This window comes from Podarcis filfolensis, assembly GCF_964270895.1.
Source record: "Podarcis filfolensis genome assembly, chromosome: 6".
In the NCBI taxonomy this organism is placed as follows: Eukaryota; Metazoa; Chordata; class Lepidosauria; order Squamata; family Lacertidae; genus Podarcis; species Podarcis filfolensis.
In genome coordinates this window covers 86,301,858-86,317,622 of record NC_139609.1, presented here as the reverse complement: position 1 = coordinate 86,317,622, position 15,765 = coordinate 86,301,858, and the positions used below count along the sequence as shown (strand labels likewise).

The 15,765-nt window shown below is 41.4% G+C and overlaps 1 protein-coding gene across 7 annotated transcripts in view; it reads right to left on the bottom strand.

Annotated features, from left to right (window-relative positions):
• Nucleotides 1–15,765, bottom strand: part of GNAS (GNAS complex locus) — a 180,376-nt gene that overhangs the window by 36,436 nt on the left and 128,175 nt on the right. For all 7 annotated transcript variants that reach the window (XM_083618942.1, XM_083618941.1, XM_083618943.1 and 4 more), the window contains exon 5: nucleotides 1,799–1,896. In XM_083618942.1, coding sequence (XP_083475068.1) covers nucleotides 1,799–1,896 — 98 coding nt within the window. The remainder of the gene's footprint in view (nucleotides 1–1,798; nucleotides 1,897–15,765) is intronic.

The following is a 15,765-nucleotide window of genomic DNA, read 5'->3' as shown; positions in this document are numbered from 1 at the left end:
ACCAGGTCAAGCTACTTATTTATCTAAGCCAATGCTCCCCTCGCAGGCTGGTGATGGCTCTCAAACAGAGGCCTTTCATATCACCCACTCTCACATCTTTTTATTTGGAAGGACTGAACTAGAGACCTTCTGCATGCAAGCAAGGGTTCTATCACTGAACTACGGTCTCTCCCAGTCTAGCGTAGCCAAATATACAATACTTTGCAAGTTAAAACTAACCCTTTTCAATTAAACTGAAACGAAATGAAATTACACTGGACTTAGATTACATTTCTTACCACTTTTAAGTCTCTGGGCAACTTACAAATAAAATAAAAATGTATAATGTATTTAAAACATAGATATGCCAAATTACAGCAACCCATAGAACTGCTAAGAACACCACCAAGGCAATTATAAATTAACTAATACCTATAAAATAAAACAACCAAACAAACCAAACCAATCAAAATGCCAATAACCATCTAGTGCCATTGGATTCTAAGAACTGTGTGAAGAAGAAAACTCATGGATGAGGACTTTCCAGTTCCCTCCCTCCCACAATCCTTCACATGACCCGAAAAGCTACTCCAGAGAGTCCAAAAAGGATCCTTGACAGCACAGAATGGGGCACACTCTACCAAAGGAGTGGGAACCTGCTCTGCTTGCACAAAGTGCCTCTGCCCAATTTTGAGCTACCTTCCGGATTTTTCAGGGGAGTTGCAGAGAAGAGGGAGGAGGGGTCAAGGAAACGCCTTTTCTGCAAGCTTCCTTAGGCTTCTGGTTCTCATGATGCCAGAGGGAAAAAGTAACTAAACACTGAAACTGTACAGGACAATGGTGAGCAGAAAGTATAGCTCCATGTAACATGAAAATAAAATAACATTTTTGCCCTAGCAGGGAATTTTTTTATATAAACTTTGAACGGAAGGCATGTTCAACTTTAAACACTTTCAATCCAGCAAGCAGTCCTATTCTGATCCACAACCAACTCACAAGAAGATCACCCTTAGTCCCATGCCTCTTGTTTCCAAGAAAAATAAAAGAAAAAGGTAAAAAACAAAACAAAAAACCTTCCTGCAAAGACTACAAGTTACTTTAGAAACTAGTTTCTGCACCACTTTCTTGCACTTGGTACTGTGGGCAAGTATTAGCCAATATTGAAGGAGCTCCATGCCAGCAAACCTCTGAATGGCCTAAGAAGTATCTCAAAAAAGTATTTTGCAGCAGCAGCTGTCTATAAACTGGCCGATAACGTAAAATGAACACTTTTTAAACTTCTTTCTTACAGACTAAGACAAAATAAATCCATTTGCAAATACAGCTTTTCCACATGCAATATTGCTGGTGTTCTCTCCAAGGTCACACTACACACCAGTATCCAAATAAGTAAACAGAATGTTACAGGACAGAAGGGGAAAGAAGGCTATTTATCAAGCCCACTATGTGACATTTGCCTGACGTTTACTGTTCCTGGCAACCCTGAGATCACTGAATAAAATAATGTTCTTAACAGTTAATTGTTTTAGATGTTTTTTCCCTGTCTTAGAATGCTTTTAAATAAAATAATAATAATAATAATAAGAAGAAGAAGAATGTGGATGTGTTTGCTCCTTGAGCTGCTTTATTCTTCATCATCACCACCACCATCATCATCATCACAGAGGTCCCGGCTCAGATTTTGATTTTTTTTTCAAATCATCTCCATCAATTCACAATGAAGTTATGATTATACTTTAAACAGATGATTAAAAACAAGAAACGTTTCCTTTTCTTCTACAAGAGATTGCAATAAAATTGTAAGAGAAGTTGTACTTACTACTGTGCACAATCGATCAACTGATATTCATTAGATCTCTCGTAGCAGGCTTTCACACCTTCATCTTGCCAAAGTGTTTTTGTATGTTCATAGAACTCCTGGAAGCAAACATAAAGGGAGCAACAAGTCAGCAGGGACAAGGCCCCCCAGAGGCAAACAAAAAAAGGCAACACGCTTTTACTTAATGAACAAGCAACCAAATAAAGCAGCAGAAGTCCTAAGAAGCTTTCTGACTACAAACATGCTGCAGCATTAACGGATATCCTCAATCTTCACTTAATTAGGTTCAGCACACAGAGCCTGCTACACATTACAAAAAGAATTAAAATACATTCAAATGTCTTGGAAAGCAAAGAATGAACATTCGTATTTCCGCCAATGTAGAAGTGTGCTTCACCCAGTACACTGAATGCTTATGTAAAGTATAGACTACTATGTGTAGTTGCTAACATTTTTATAAATGCAGAAATAATTTTTCTCTAAGAATGGTTATAACTTGCTTTAAGGAAAGCCTTTCTGTCCTTATTCAAGTAATTTGCTGTATTGAAACCCAATAGAAGAATTTCATTTAAAAAAATAATACAGAAGAATGGTGCACTTGACTTGTGTATAAACTGATATATGAAGTCATGCCTTGGTTTTCAAACAGCTTAGTTCATGAACAACTCAGAACAAAACGTTGCAAATCTGGAAGTAGGTGTTCCGGTTTGCGAACTTTGCCTCAGAAGCAGAACGTCCGGCGCAGTTTCCAATTGGCTGCAGGACCATGCCTTGGTTTCTGAACATTTTGGAAGTTGGACGGACTTCCAGAACGCATTCTGTTTGAAAACCAAGGTACGACTGTAGTTGGGATAGTGCAATGTTGCTGGAGGTCACAGGAATGAAGATGTCACAGAAGTGCCACTCGTTCAGAGTTGCGGACAGAGCTCAGCCCCAAATGATCACAGTATGCCTCATTCTCTTTAGTGTCACAGAATGTTGTAAGACCTAGAACTGTGCATTAATGGCCTTTTGACATTCTCCATCCTATTTGGGGGCAGGAAAATTGCGGAGATCATTCCACCAAATTTCTCCAGGGAGAGAGAAATTTTCCAATTGTCTCTTGGGAGTGTGCTCATCATTGGCATTAACAGTGCTTCTTTCTCCCCCTTCCTCCCCGCAAGGATTCGTGGTTTTTTGCTGTTGCTGCAAGTGGCAACAGGAGCCTGATCACCATTTTGCACCCTACCTCGCCCCCCAAGGTGGAGAACCATTTATTAAAAATCTTGCAAAGTGGCCGTGTGTGTGTGTGTGTGTGTGTGTGTGTGTGAGAAAGAGAGAAGTGAGAGAAATTTTAATCAGAAAAATGTCTTCTGAGCATTTTCAGATCATCTTCAGAATGTACAGAACATTCTCTGACGCTGAGATTTGGGTAGCTACATCAGACTCATGTGCAAGGCTGATGCCACAAATCCAATTTCTTAGAATGCATTGAATATACCTTTTCAACCTTTTAAAATGTCAATGTTAACATTCTAAATAATTTTCATTTAGGTTCAGGTTTTGCATTATGCTGTAACTCTGCATGATTGAGCAAGCTAAGCTTGACTAGCTCTTTCTTCTCCTTATTCAGATAAACTTTTGTTATGTGTTCAAATGAAGTAAAGAACCAACTTTTGTCTCCGGACCAAATATAATTTTGAGCTCACCAAAAGTTAATGAGTAGCTAATCTTTTCAGTATTTATGAGTTATACATTGTCTAAATATAGAACAGAACATTAAATAACTGGGCTTGACCAATCACTTGGGAGAACTACACAAAGGAGAGACCTTGGGAGATCTTACACAAAAAGTATTTTGGAAACTGTCAAACTACTTAAGAGATTTCTAAAGAGCTTAGTACGAATCACTTGTGTTGACTTGTTTTGGAATCCATTTGAGTTGGTGAATACAGATGTACTGGATTTTCAGGTTCCAAATACAAGAGAGATCTCTGGAAATGAACTGAAGAAAAACACAGCACAGTTGCATGATGTATCGAACATCTCACAGCCCATAACCAACTTAGCAAAGGATTTGAGGAACTGAATTTTTTATCTCTGCAACAACAGCAGTCCTCTATTTAGAATTTGTTATATTCTCCGGGTGGCCCAGGGAAAGCATACTTTTGCTGTTCTTTAACCTCGCTTTAGTGTTATATCTGTTTTAACACTACCAAGTGCCTACTTGAACGTGCAGTTGAACTGTCAAAAAGCTTTAGTCAAAGTATCTCACGAAAAGCTCCTAAGTAAGCTTAGCCGTCAAGGAGAAAGAGGAGAGGTCTTGTGGATCACAAATTGTTTAAGTTGCAGAAACAAATGAGAATAAATGGACATTTTCCCAAATGGTGGGAGTCCCCCAACGATCGGTATTGGGACCTATGCTTTTTAACTTGCTCATAACAACCAGGCAGCAGGCCTTCTCGGTAGTGGCCCCTGCCCTGTGGAATGCCATCCCGTCAGATGTCAAGGCAATAAGCAACTATCTTACTTTTAAAAGATATCTGAAGGCCGCCCTGTTTGGGGAAGTTTTTAATGTTTAATGCTGTTGTGTTTTCAATATTCAGTTGGCAGCCACCCAGAGTGGCTGGAGAAACCCAGTCAGATGGGCGGGGTATAAATTATAAATTATTATTATTACTACAAGTGAGCAGTGAGGTGGACATATTTGCTGATGATATTAAATAGTTCAGGGTTATTAAAACCAAAGGACTGAGAAGAGATCCAAGAGGACCTCTCCAAACTGAGTGAATGGGCAATAAAATGAAAAACGCAATTCAATGAAAGAAAACGATGCACATTGGGGCAAAAAATTCTCCATTTTACATATATATATATATATACACACACTTATGGGGCCTGGATTTATGGTGATGGACCAAGAATGAGACCTGGGGGGTCAAAGAAGATATTTTGATGAAGCTGCTGACCCAGCTGTGAAAAAGACAAATTCCATAATAGGGATCATTAGGAAAGGAATTGAAAATTATACTGCAGGTAACATAATGCCATTATATAAATCTACAGAGCAATCACATTTGGAATACTGTGTACAGTTCTGGTTGCCTCATTAGAGATGGAAAAGGCTCAGAAAAGGGCAACCAAAATGACTGAGTGGATGACACAAGACCCCTATGGAGAAAGTTTGCAGTGTTTGGGACTTTCTACTTTAGAGAAAAGGCAAGTAAGAGGTGACATGGTAGAAGTTCATAAAATTATGCATGGCATGGGGAAAGTGCTGCAATGTTCTACCTTGAGCCGTTTCTACCCACAAGTGACAAAGAAAAGAAAGGGAAGGAATAAGGAGGAGGACTAGGAAAGCCCAAACACTGTAGCAACAGTTTTACTTTGACCAGTACACTCTACTGGGGAATAATTCATTTAATTGACTGAGAAGGAGAGCTGTAAGTTTGAGGTTCACAGCAAAATGTTTGATCCATGAGAACTTGACTTTGCTTGATGTTACCTTATAACTAACCTGAACTACACCCTACTTACACTATCTTTTTAATAGGGTTATTAACTTTCCACGTGGGATGGAAAAAGAATCCAAGTCCACACTGCTTGAACTTCTTAACTGAGAAAGCAAAATCAGGATCCACAATCAATACTAACTTTTAGATTAGTGGGCTATCAGCAAATAACTGAGAAATGAGCAACGCTAATTGTAGTTTGAGTAGGGAATGTTTCACTGAGATCACACTCCACTTCCACACTAATTTAAACGCGCAGTTTGGATTGGCCCCTGCCCTCTATAAAGTTGTGGCTTTATATTATTATCATTCGTTAATTGCCTTCTATATAACCGTCTTAAAGCGATGTGTGATAAAAACAATTAAAGACACAAAACCGCCCGAAAAAATCTTTTAAAATAAAACTGAAACGATACAAAACGATGCTTTAGCTGATATTTCTGCATTGTGGGGGGTTGGACTAGATGACCCTTGGATCCCTTCTAACCCTACGATTGTATGATTCTGTGAAAATCATGGCAAAGAGTGGGAAAGGCTGTTGCAATAAAAATGCCTTCAATTGTTTTTGGAAAGTAAAAATCGTGGGTGCCTGCTATATCTCGACAGGAATGCTATTCTACAGAACATGGGCAGCCACACTAAAAGCACTGCTCTGAGTTACTGCAGAGTGAGCTTCTAAGATCTCTGGAACTTGCAGAAGATCCTGGAGCATTATATGTTATTACTAACACCTTGAACTTGACTTGCAGCACCTCTACTCTTCCTGCAGCCACAACACATACCAGCAGAAGAGCGGATTAAGCAGGAGCATGGCACTAACTGATCAACGTCAGCTTTTGCACTTTTTACATTTGATTTATTGCTAAAAAGAACCGGTGCAAAGTTGCAAAGGAAAAGAAAATGCAGCGTTTCAGATTTACGAGAGTCACTACTGGTAACAATAAAGGCTTCAAAAGGAAATCGGAGGAAAAGACTTGCATTTGAGACACTGACAATACTTCTCAAGTGAACTGCCAAGAAAAATGAAATAACTTTGACTAACACAATATAGAGATTTTACAAAACTAAGCAGCTAGCTCACTACCCAAAGCCAGCAATTTCTGGATTTTAGTTTGACCAAGGGTTAGTTAACACAGGGAGCTTATGAACAAGCCCCTGCATATACAAAGGCCTTTGAGAGGCTGCAGAAGCAGCAATTGATAGAACTAGCTCTAGAGTCCGTTCCAGCTGTTCACTGTCCTCATCAGTGCCTGGGTTCTTCAGCAGATAAGAAAGGAGGAGTACGTCACAGAAACTTCCATGTTTGCCCAGTCTGCTGAAGTCAGACAGGCCTGGGAGAGTGAGGTTCCAGCAATCTTGGAGGAGGTGTTCAAGAGGGCTGTAATGGGGGTCTCCAGCTGGCGGCAGAAATGGTGAAGAGTCAGTAGCTGCTACTGCTACCCAGAAGTGTATTCCTGCCCACAGATCTCTGTGTGAGCTGGCTGGCCCCAAGTATTACATTTATCTTTGTAGAGGTTTACTACACTTGGTATGGAAACACCAAGCACATTATTTCTATATACTGCACACTGCCTCATACTCTGCTGGTGTTCAATAAGCACTGAGATGTAGGAGGAGAGCATGCTTCTTAAACCCAGCTTCTGTAAGAGCTTCCCCAAGCTCAAGAAATGGCTCTGCTAGCAATACTGGCTCCTGTTCCATTCTACAAGCTTTGCAGATCAAAGAAAACAAAACAAATAAATATGACCAGCAGAGGGTGCAAAGAAAGCAAAGAAGCCCACATGAAGAGGCAGGCATATTGGCCCTAGCACAGTAAGTCAACATACTGTGGGACAGCGATATCAAGCCCAAAGCCACTTCAAATGGGACAACTCTGTCCCCCACACCCACTTCCTGCAAACCTTTAGTGGCATTTCAATGTTCCTCCCTTCTTGCTGTACTTAAACTCTTCCTCTTCCATTTCTCAGCTGTGTAACATGAAGGAGATAAAAGATGTAGAACCCTCAAATAATCCATAGCACTTTTATCATACAACAACTTTACTCAGACCTATGACTTCACTTTTGCTCCCCTACCCTGATCCAGGATTGTGTTGTAGCACTACAAATTCTCCACGGAAAGGGGGCCATAAAGGAACACAAACACACACACTTGATATTCCTGGCCTAAATCACTACATGCAACAGATGGGCAATGAAAAAATAAATAAGGCTCTGATCCACTTCAAGCAATTCTACATGGCTCTGTTCCTGTCCCATTTCATTAATTTTGCTCTATAAGTGGATGGGTTAAAAAGCCATCCATGCCATTCTTTGTACTAGACTTGTTACCTAGAAAGAAGCCAGACTAGCTCTTGTATGTTGGTTTCTTGTTGTCATAACATCAGTTCATCCACTGGCACATTCTAATAGAGCACATGATGTAACAGCAGCAATGCAGGTTATTCCTGCAACTATATATTAGAACCTTTTAATAGAAGGACTCTAAAAATATCCTTCTGCTACCCATGAAAAACTGTGCAGCTCTGTCCACAATGCAAGACCAGGATCTTATCAATGTGAAAAAATACTGATCCAAAAGGTCGCTGTGTCAGAGCACCGTGTTTACTACCACTTTTAAACGGAGGTACAATAATTTCTCTCCGTTATGCACTGTTCTCCACCAAAAACCAACCTTAATGTCCTTTTATTGAACAGATCGTCACATGAGTTGAAAGGGACCTTGTAAGGCAACTAGTCTAGCTATGAACTAACTATGAACATGATATATTGCATTTACTCGAGTCTAATGCGCCATCGAATCTAATGTGCACCCTAATTTTTGCAAAGTAATTTTATAAAAAAAGGTGCACATAACATTCGAATAAGTAGAGTACACTGAAAAGTAAAGCATGCTTCAAATTTTACCACTCCCATCAGAGAGAACCTCCCCTGGCACTGGCCTTGCAGCCGCTTTCATTCCATGCCCGTCAACTGCTCCAGCCTCCCTTCACAGCTCATGGTCTGTGAGGTGGATGCTGCCACTGCCGCCAAGACAGCGGGGCCCAGTTGGAAAGAGCAGAGGGACTCAAAAGGCCTTCACCAGTTTCTCCATGGTGGCCATGCCGCCCCCCGACACGCAGGTGGGGAGGGTGACTCCGCCTGTGGTTGCTTGCCAGTCAGCCTCCCTCGCTCACTCTCGGGGGACTCAGTCACACAACAGCTGCCCAAGCTGTTGCAGCCAGCTGCTCAGAGCAAAGGAGACCTCAAGGGGGCTAGGGGAAGACAGTGTGCTCAGTCTGCCACTGACGCGCCGGCGCCATCTTGAGAGCCGTTTTAACTCGCCAGACAGTGGACTTTCATTGACTCAGTGAATTCAAGTATTTACTCGAATGTAATGCACCTTCGAATGTTAATGTGCACCCTAGTTTTTGTGATGTAATTTGGCAAAAAAAAGGGGGGTGTGCATTACATCCGAGTAAATACAGCAGGACCTTGCAGGAATCTCTTCCTCACTGCTCATTATGCTGTAGCAATACAATACCCCGAGCCACTTAGACAACAATATTTATGCTTCCAACTTCCATCCTACCTCTGCACCTGAAAAGCACCTGAAAAGCCACACCCCGGAGACAGGAGATGGAAGCAAAAATTGGGCTAAAGGTAGATTTTCAGCTGGTGGTAAAAGGCAATAAAAAAGCTAGATGGATTCTCCCAGGTCAGGAAGTTCCACTTCATGAGTGCCACAACATAGAAGACTCTTCCCATGCCCCCACCATCTGGCACAATGGGCTAAAGGTCAGTTCTACTGACCACAGTGGGTGGGGGCCTTGAAACATGAGTCATGAAACTTTCTTTTACAGAGGAAGATCATGCATAACGACTCCAAACATACAGCCTATTGGGTTCTGTCTGGATAGATAGCTGGAGATGCGCTTTGATACGATAGCTGGAGGGCACACCAAAAGTTAGAAATGAACTTGTGCTATGCTCTTCTTCCCTTTTCACGAGCTTGGGAATTTTTGAGGGGATGGGGAGATGAAATCCCCAACTCCTGAGACTTAAATTAGGCCACTTTAGGATTAGACAACACTGAAACCCTCCTAGTCAAATAAATAAGGATGAGAAAGATACTTGCAAATTTCCCTACAAATGCATCCACTGCCATTGCCTGAAATATGGCTGCACATGTGTCACAGGCACACACTAGCCCAGTTGCCCCCACATACCACTGCTGTCCATTGCACACTTACTCTACTTTACAAACCCTTATCCATCTGGCCACCTGGATGCTATTTTTTTTTTTACCACAAGCAGCCAAGTGAGCAGCTATTTACAAGCTTGACCTTACTGAATAATGGCTATAACAGTACTAATGACAGATTGGAAACCCCCCATCACTCTGCTCTGTGTGTTTCAAAGAAGCCTCTTTGTGCCCCTCTGTGTGTGACTGCATTTTCGATGTAAGGTCCTGCATTATTTAAGGCATGAACCACCTCCAATGGCGGCACCACAAACAAGGCCTCCCCAGCTGATCTCAGTGGGTGAAGATCTGTCAAGTACGCAGGCCCCATGCTGTTTATAGCTTTGTATGTTAGTACTACTGAAAGCTTGAATTGGGTCCAGTGGCTTAGAGACAACCAGTTCAGTTCTTTAAGGACCTTCCCTCTCTCTTTCTAGGGAAGAGGGAACATTCATTTAACCATACCTTGTACTTCACCTGCAAAGTGTGGCAAATATACCTGCTTTCACCAGAACTACACAAATCAATAACTATCTTCCTGTATAGAACACCGTGTCATATTTGCATATTGTGATTTGCAGGGGTGGGCAGGTTTTCTAGGTGCCTGCCATTAGCATTCATAAGTAATCACAAATATTCTCCAATTCTTGCTTGCCCATTGGCTTACTGGGAAATTCTCATAAGTAGAAAGATAACAAATGTTTCCTAATAAACGAAACAAAGCTAGCCTGCCTTAGAATAGTTTTAAAAAATAATTGAGGGGGACCTGGATACCCATCTGTAAGGAAGTGGGCGGGGGGAATCCTGTTGTCTAAAATACTGGTTTTTTAAATTACTTAAATTACTTTTTATTGTTTTAAAAAACTGCAGACTTTAAAACAGGGGTTGCCAACCCAGTCAACTCTGAGTCACTATCCTTCTTAGAAAGAAAGTTATGAAGCAATGTATCTGCATTTCCGAAGTAATAAAATTGCAATTTCAGGGCTGGAAAAATGCAGTGGTCTTACAACAGAAGCTAGCTTCAGGGAAGGTATGCCTGCTGCAAATATGCCCATATTGTACCACCTAGAAAGTTCCTTATGAGTGGATGAATGGCACTCTAAAATAAAAGCACAAGCCAGAGTTGTCATTTGAGTTTGCTGCTTACCAATTACAACTTAAGGAAGCCAAGGCTGCTTAAAACACACAGACACACAAACACTACTGAAAGGTGTGTGCATGAGTTACACAATACTGCAGTTAAAATGAGATTCAATTTCGTTAGGACAAAGTTCAGTGCCCCATGAAACTACATGTTTCATAACAGATGTTTTAAATAGGTCATTGCCTAGTAAACCTTATGATTAAAGGTCAAAGAAAGTCAGGCTCTTCACTGAAAAAAAAAGTAATACATATATATGGATATGCATTACTCTCTCCACCCCCCGCTACTTTCTTGTTTAGTTTTTAGAAATAAAAATAACCCCTAAAACCTAGGCTGCGAAGTCCCTTACAACCATGCTTTATAAGCTGTGGCCTCACCGTGTTTACTTTCCTGTAAGCTCAGTAGCACTATTTCATTCCACTTATAGCTGGGGAGAACATACCTGCTGAGGCCACAGTGGCACCACAGCAAGATCTTAAGGAAGAAGATTTTGTTCATACCAAGGCAAACTGATGCTGCAAGATCATCTTGAAACAATGCTCTTGGCTCACCCTATTATTTTTCCTGCCAGCTCAATGATGCTTATGGTACTGTATTGCAACTCTTTAGAATGTCACTGTGGGAGCTATACTGGAACACTGCACACTTGCTAACAAGCTATGCTGAATATTACATACTCTCTGTCCCACTGCAGTGAAAAGGAGGAGGAAAGAGATTTTCTGCTATCGGAGGAGACAATGATTTGAAAGGCTGCAGTTTTCCTGGGATGATTTCTCACAGGAACGAACTAGCTAAATGTGTCAACCCAGGAAGATAAACTGCTGTTGCCCAATAAATTAAAAGTATCCATTTACTAGAGTAAGCTTACTCAAGAACCGACACAACTGGAGAATTCATAGGAAGTAACAACACAGTGCCTAGTAGTCACACATGATCAGACACTCCATTGTCAAATACCTTTAAGCTTTCAGTTGTCCCAGAGGTTCATTAACACAGCAGAAATAACTTCAAAAGCTGCCTGGATGCAAAATAACCTCGCTCTGTTATTTCTTTTTGAAAAAGCCAAACAGATGCTAATAGTTATGTGCACATACTTGCGCTATAACAAGTTTTGGCCTCATTGCTCATTTGTATAAGGACAAATCTGCAGTCCTCTGTGGTGTTGCATTTTAATTGAAGCTCACACTATACAAGCCTGACAGTATCATAAAGGAAATGAACATACCTAGAAACAGATAATGCTATCTGTAGTAACTGGCAAATAGCACTGCACGTGGGGGATTCTGGGACAGGCCAAAGGGTTTCCCACCATTATAACATTATAAAATGTTTTTATAATAGTTCGCAGGTGGCAAAATTAAGAGTAGCTTCAATAATGAAATTGAAAGTATTTCAGTATTTCACTTCCTGCAGCATTTGCCGACTCGTTGGTAGCACAATTGGCTGCAGGGCCTACTAGGAGAGAGACTTTTCCAGACGTTCCTATGTGGTTTCAACTGGAATTATGTGATGCTGCTTCAGACAACATAAAGAACAAGTAGTCTTAAGGATGCAGGCAAGATGCTTTCACTCCTCACATGTTAACACGGCAATCCATGTTTTCTAGCACTGTGTTCAATGAATTTCTGTCCCCTTCTTAAAATCTGCTATGTACTTTCAGAAGTCCTTGGGTTCCCAGCAAAGAAGGAATACATTTCAGGCTTACATGTGGTGCATCAGATAATCAGAACCCATTCATTCAATTGTTGTAACTCTCAGTTATGAACAGGGCCTCCAGCCACTTCACAGGTCACAAACGTCCTCTTTCTGTAACTTGAAAGACATCACAAAAGGCACAGAAGGAATGAAATTCTCTTCATTTATTAGCTTATGAATGTGATAATAAAAAGTAAGATTTAAAGGCAGATCTGTAATGAGAGCCAGTGTATCGTCTCCGCATCAGAAGCGCTAACATTCAGAAATAAGGAGCACAAGTCTGCCAGTGAAAATGACAGCCACGTGTCAGGGATATGTGTGCCTAACTGCTCCCTTTCCCCTTGTTCTTCCCAGGTGCTTTAAAGCTCCATGCCCAAGCATCCTCCCTTTTTTGCTCTGGAGCGTTCTCCACAAAAACCTACCCTGTGAGATAATTCTGGTTTCCTGTTGTTTTGCCATTTGCTCCGATTCAGCTTTAAATAGGGGGTTTTGGTGGGGGAAACTCAACAACAAAAAGGGTGGTGGGTCGTACCTGGTAAGTGCAGAGGAAAGGCAAGTGCAGCTAAGATCTGGCATCAATAGTCTAGGTATTAAATGTCATTATAACTAACTATAAACTCACTCCCCCCCTCAGTAATGTGTAATACAACTTTAAACTTGTTCCCTAGATTCATGATGCCATGGGTAGGCAAACTCAGGCCCGGGGGCCGGATTTGGCCGAATCGCCTTCTAAATCCGGCCTGCGGACGGTCCAGGAATCAGCGTGTTTTTACCTTAGTTCTCGAACAGAATGTGTTTCGGGTGTCCGTTCGACTCCCAGAACCGTTTGAAAACAAAGGCGCCGCTTCTGATTTGCTGCAGGAGCGTTCTGCAGGCAATCAGAAGCCGTGGTGGATGTTCAGCTTCCAAAAAATCATTCAAAAATCGGAACACTCACTTCCGGGTTTTGATCATTCAGGAGCCAATTTGTTCGGGAGCCAAGGCGTTTGAGATCCAAGGTACAACTGTACTCTCAATATTCTAATAAATTATATATTAAAACTATTTTAATATGCATCAATATTAGGTATCTATTTTCAGACCTACCATATCCATTACAGGGAGCATACAGGGAAAACAAATCAGTTTATGAAATGTACTGTGGATCAATTAATCAGATATAAATTCCATATATCACGTGAATCATTAATTTTGTATATATTAAAAGGGCTAAGTGTGCCAGAAATGTTCATTTCAGGAAAGCTTTTCTTTAAAATGTCCATACAAATTTCTGAACTGTTTGGATAAAAATCCTTAACATAGCTCAATACTTTTTCAAATGCTTTTTTAAAGGCATAACACTAAAGCATAATAAAACTTAACTTTCTCCTCAGAGGTAAAAAGGGATTGCATCTTAGGTGGCTACTAATGCTATCTGGCGTAAGTCTGGCCTGTCGCAGCAAGTGAAACAAGTAATCCAATATTCTACTGAGTAATGTGGTCATTCATATTATTACACACCCCAAACTACCAAATATATATTGAACATTATAATACTGAACACGTACTCGTATGAGACCAGATCAAAGCCATTATGACTGAATTTACTTGCAAATAGGAAAAAGGTACGTGGGAAATCTTGGATGGGGAGAGCGGTGAAAAGGAGGAGTTCTGCAGGGAAACCAACCCACAGATAGAACGTTGTAAGCAAAAGTAATATTTAGCTGAAAAATAGATGTAAAATACTATTAATAGGACAGCTGAAGCTGAGATGGATGAGAATCAAAGGGTTCAACTTGTGTTATGTTCATTTTTTAAAAAAATCCTCAAGATTTTATCCAAACTCGCCTACTCACATTTGTTTCTCAAGAGCTATTCTAAGCATGCATTGCTCAAAGAACGGTTTGTATAAAGAGGACAAAGTGCATGTGCAATTTGGAAGGTAGGAATTGAAGGGGGGGAGAGAAAACGATACACAGAAGCAAGGAGCTAGGAAAAGGCATGCTCTCTTGTGCTTCCTGCAACTTCATGAATGTTCTACCCTTGCTGGTTCAACGAGCACAGAGAAAACGAAGGAACAATTATAACCATGACTTTCTATTTCCTAATGATAACGAAGACCCAAAGAGAATTAATATATTTCTTTTGAAGTTTACGGCAGTTGCTTAGCTCCCAATATATTGCTTCCCTGCCCTTGTTTACAGAGTTCAGTACTACTGCAGACTGGTCACAGCGCATGGGAAGTCTGCAGCTGAGTTTTCTGAGGCATGAAACTACCCCAGGCTACATACATTGTATGCATTTCCCCACATCTATAGGTGGCTAGCATTGATTTCGCGGTCACATACATATGGCAAGCTAATCCTTGAAATTTAACTGCACAACTCCAAATGTTTGCCTTCACACAAGTGCTTTATTACCTTTTCCCCAAAGTATTTAAGCTACACCTAAGATGCTTTGAGGGATGCGGGTGGCGCTGTGGGTTAAACCACAGAGCCTAGCGCTTGCCGATCAGAAGGTTGGTGGTTCAAATCCCCGCGACTGGGTGAGCTCCCGTTGCTTGGTCCCTGCTCCTGCCAACCTAGCAGTTCGAAAGCACGTCAAAGTACAAGTACATAAATAGGTACCGCTCCGGCGGGAAGGTAAACGGCGTTTCCGTGCGCTGCTCTGGTTCACCAGAAGCAGCTTAGTCATGCTGGCCACATGACCCGGAAGCTGTACGCCGGCTCCCTTGTCCAATAAAGCGAGATGAGCGCTGCAACCCCAGAGTCGGCCACAACTGGACCTAATGGTCAGGGGTCCCTTTACCTTTAAGATGCTTTGTGTTCTCTACAGTCACATCCTAAGAAACTGGTTTCCCTGTGGTGGCGACTACAGAGGCTTCAGTTACTGCAGCTGAAATGGTGATGTTAAAAGTGTGGCAGCTGAGACAGACAGAGCCTTACAACTCTACCCTGCCTGCTAATGAAGTTACGTTACACTCCAGTCAGGGTGTCGTATCAGAAAAACAGAACTGCAACTTGCTAAGGGATGCTTCTACAATTTGATGCCCGCCCCCAGTAGTCTGACCCATTCCCACATCTATTTCACCTGGCCCTTAAGAGCTAAGTGTAGCCGGCCAATAGCCAGCTCTGTCCCAACTTCCCTTGACTCCCTAGTGACAGTCAAGGAAGCACCTTGAACATGAGGAAATCTGGGTTTTTATGCTGCTAAGTCCTATCCTCCTTTTTGTTTGCAAGTAGTTTTTCCTTAAAGTTCTCTGTGCTCCCAAACACAGGGTACAACCCTGCTACGAGTCTGAAACAGCTCTGCAGCATACAGACCCAAAGGTGAGACCACCACAGAGGTTTGCTAGTCAAAATGGCAGATACTGTGTTCTAAAATGATTTACATACTATGCCATCCAAGCAGATGACTCACTAATGAACAACGCACAT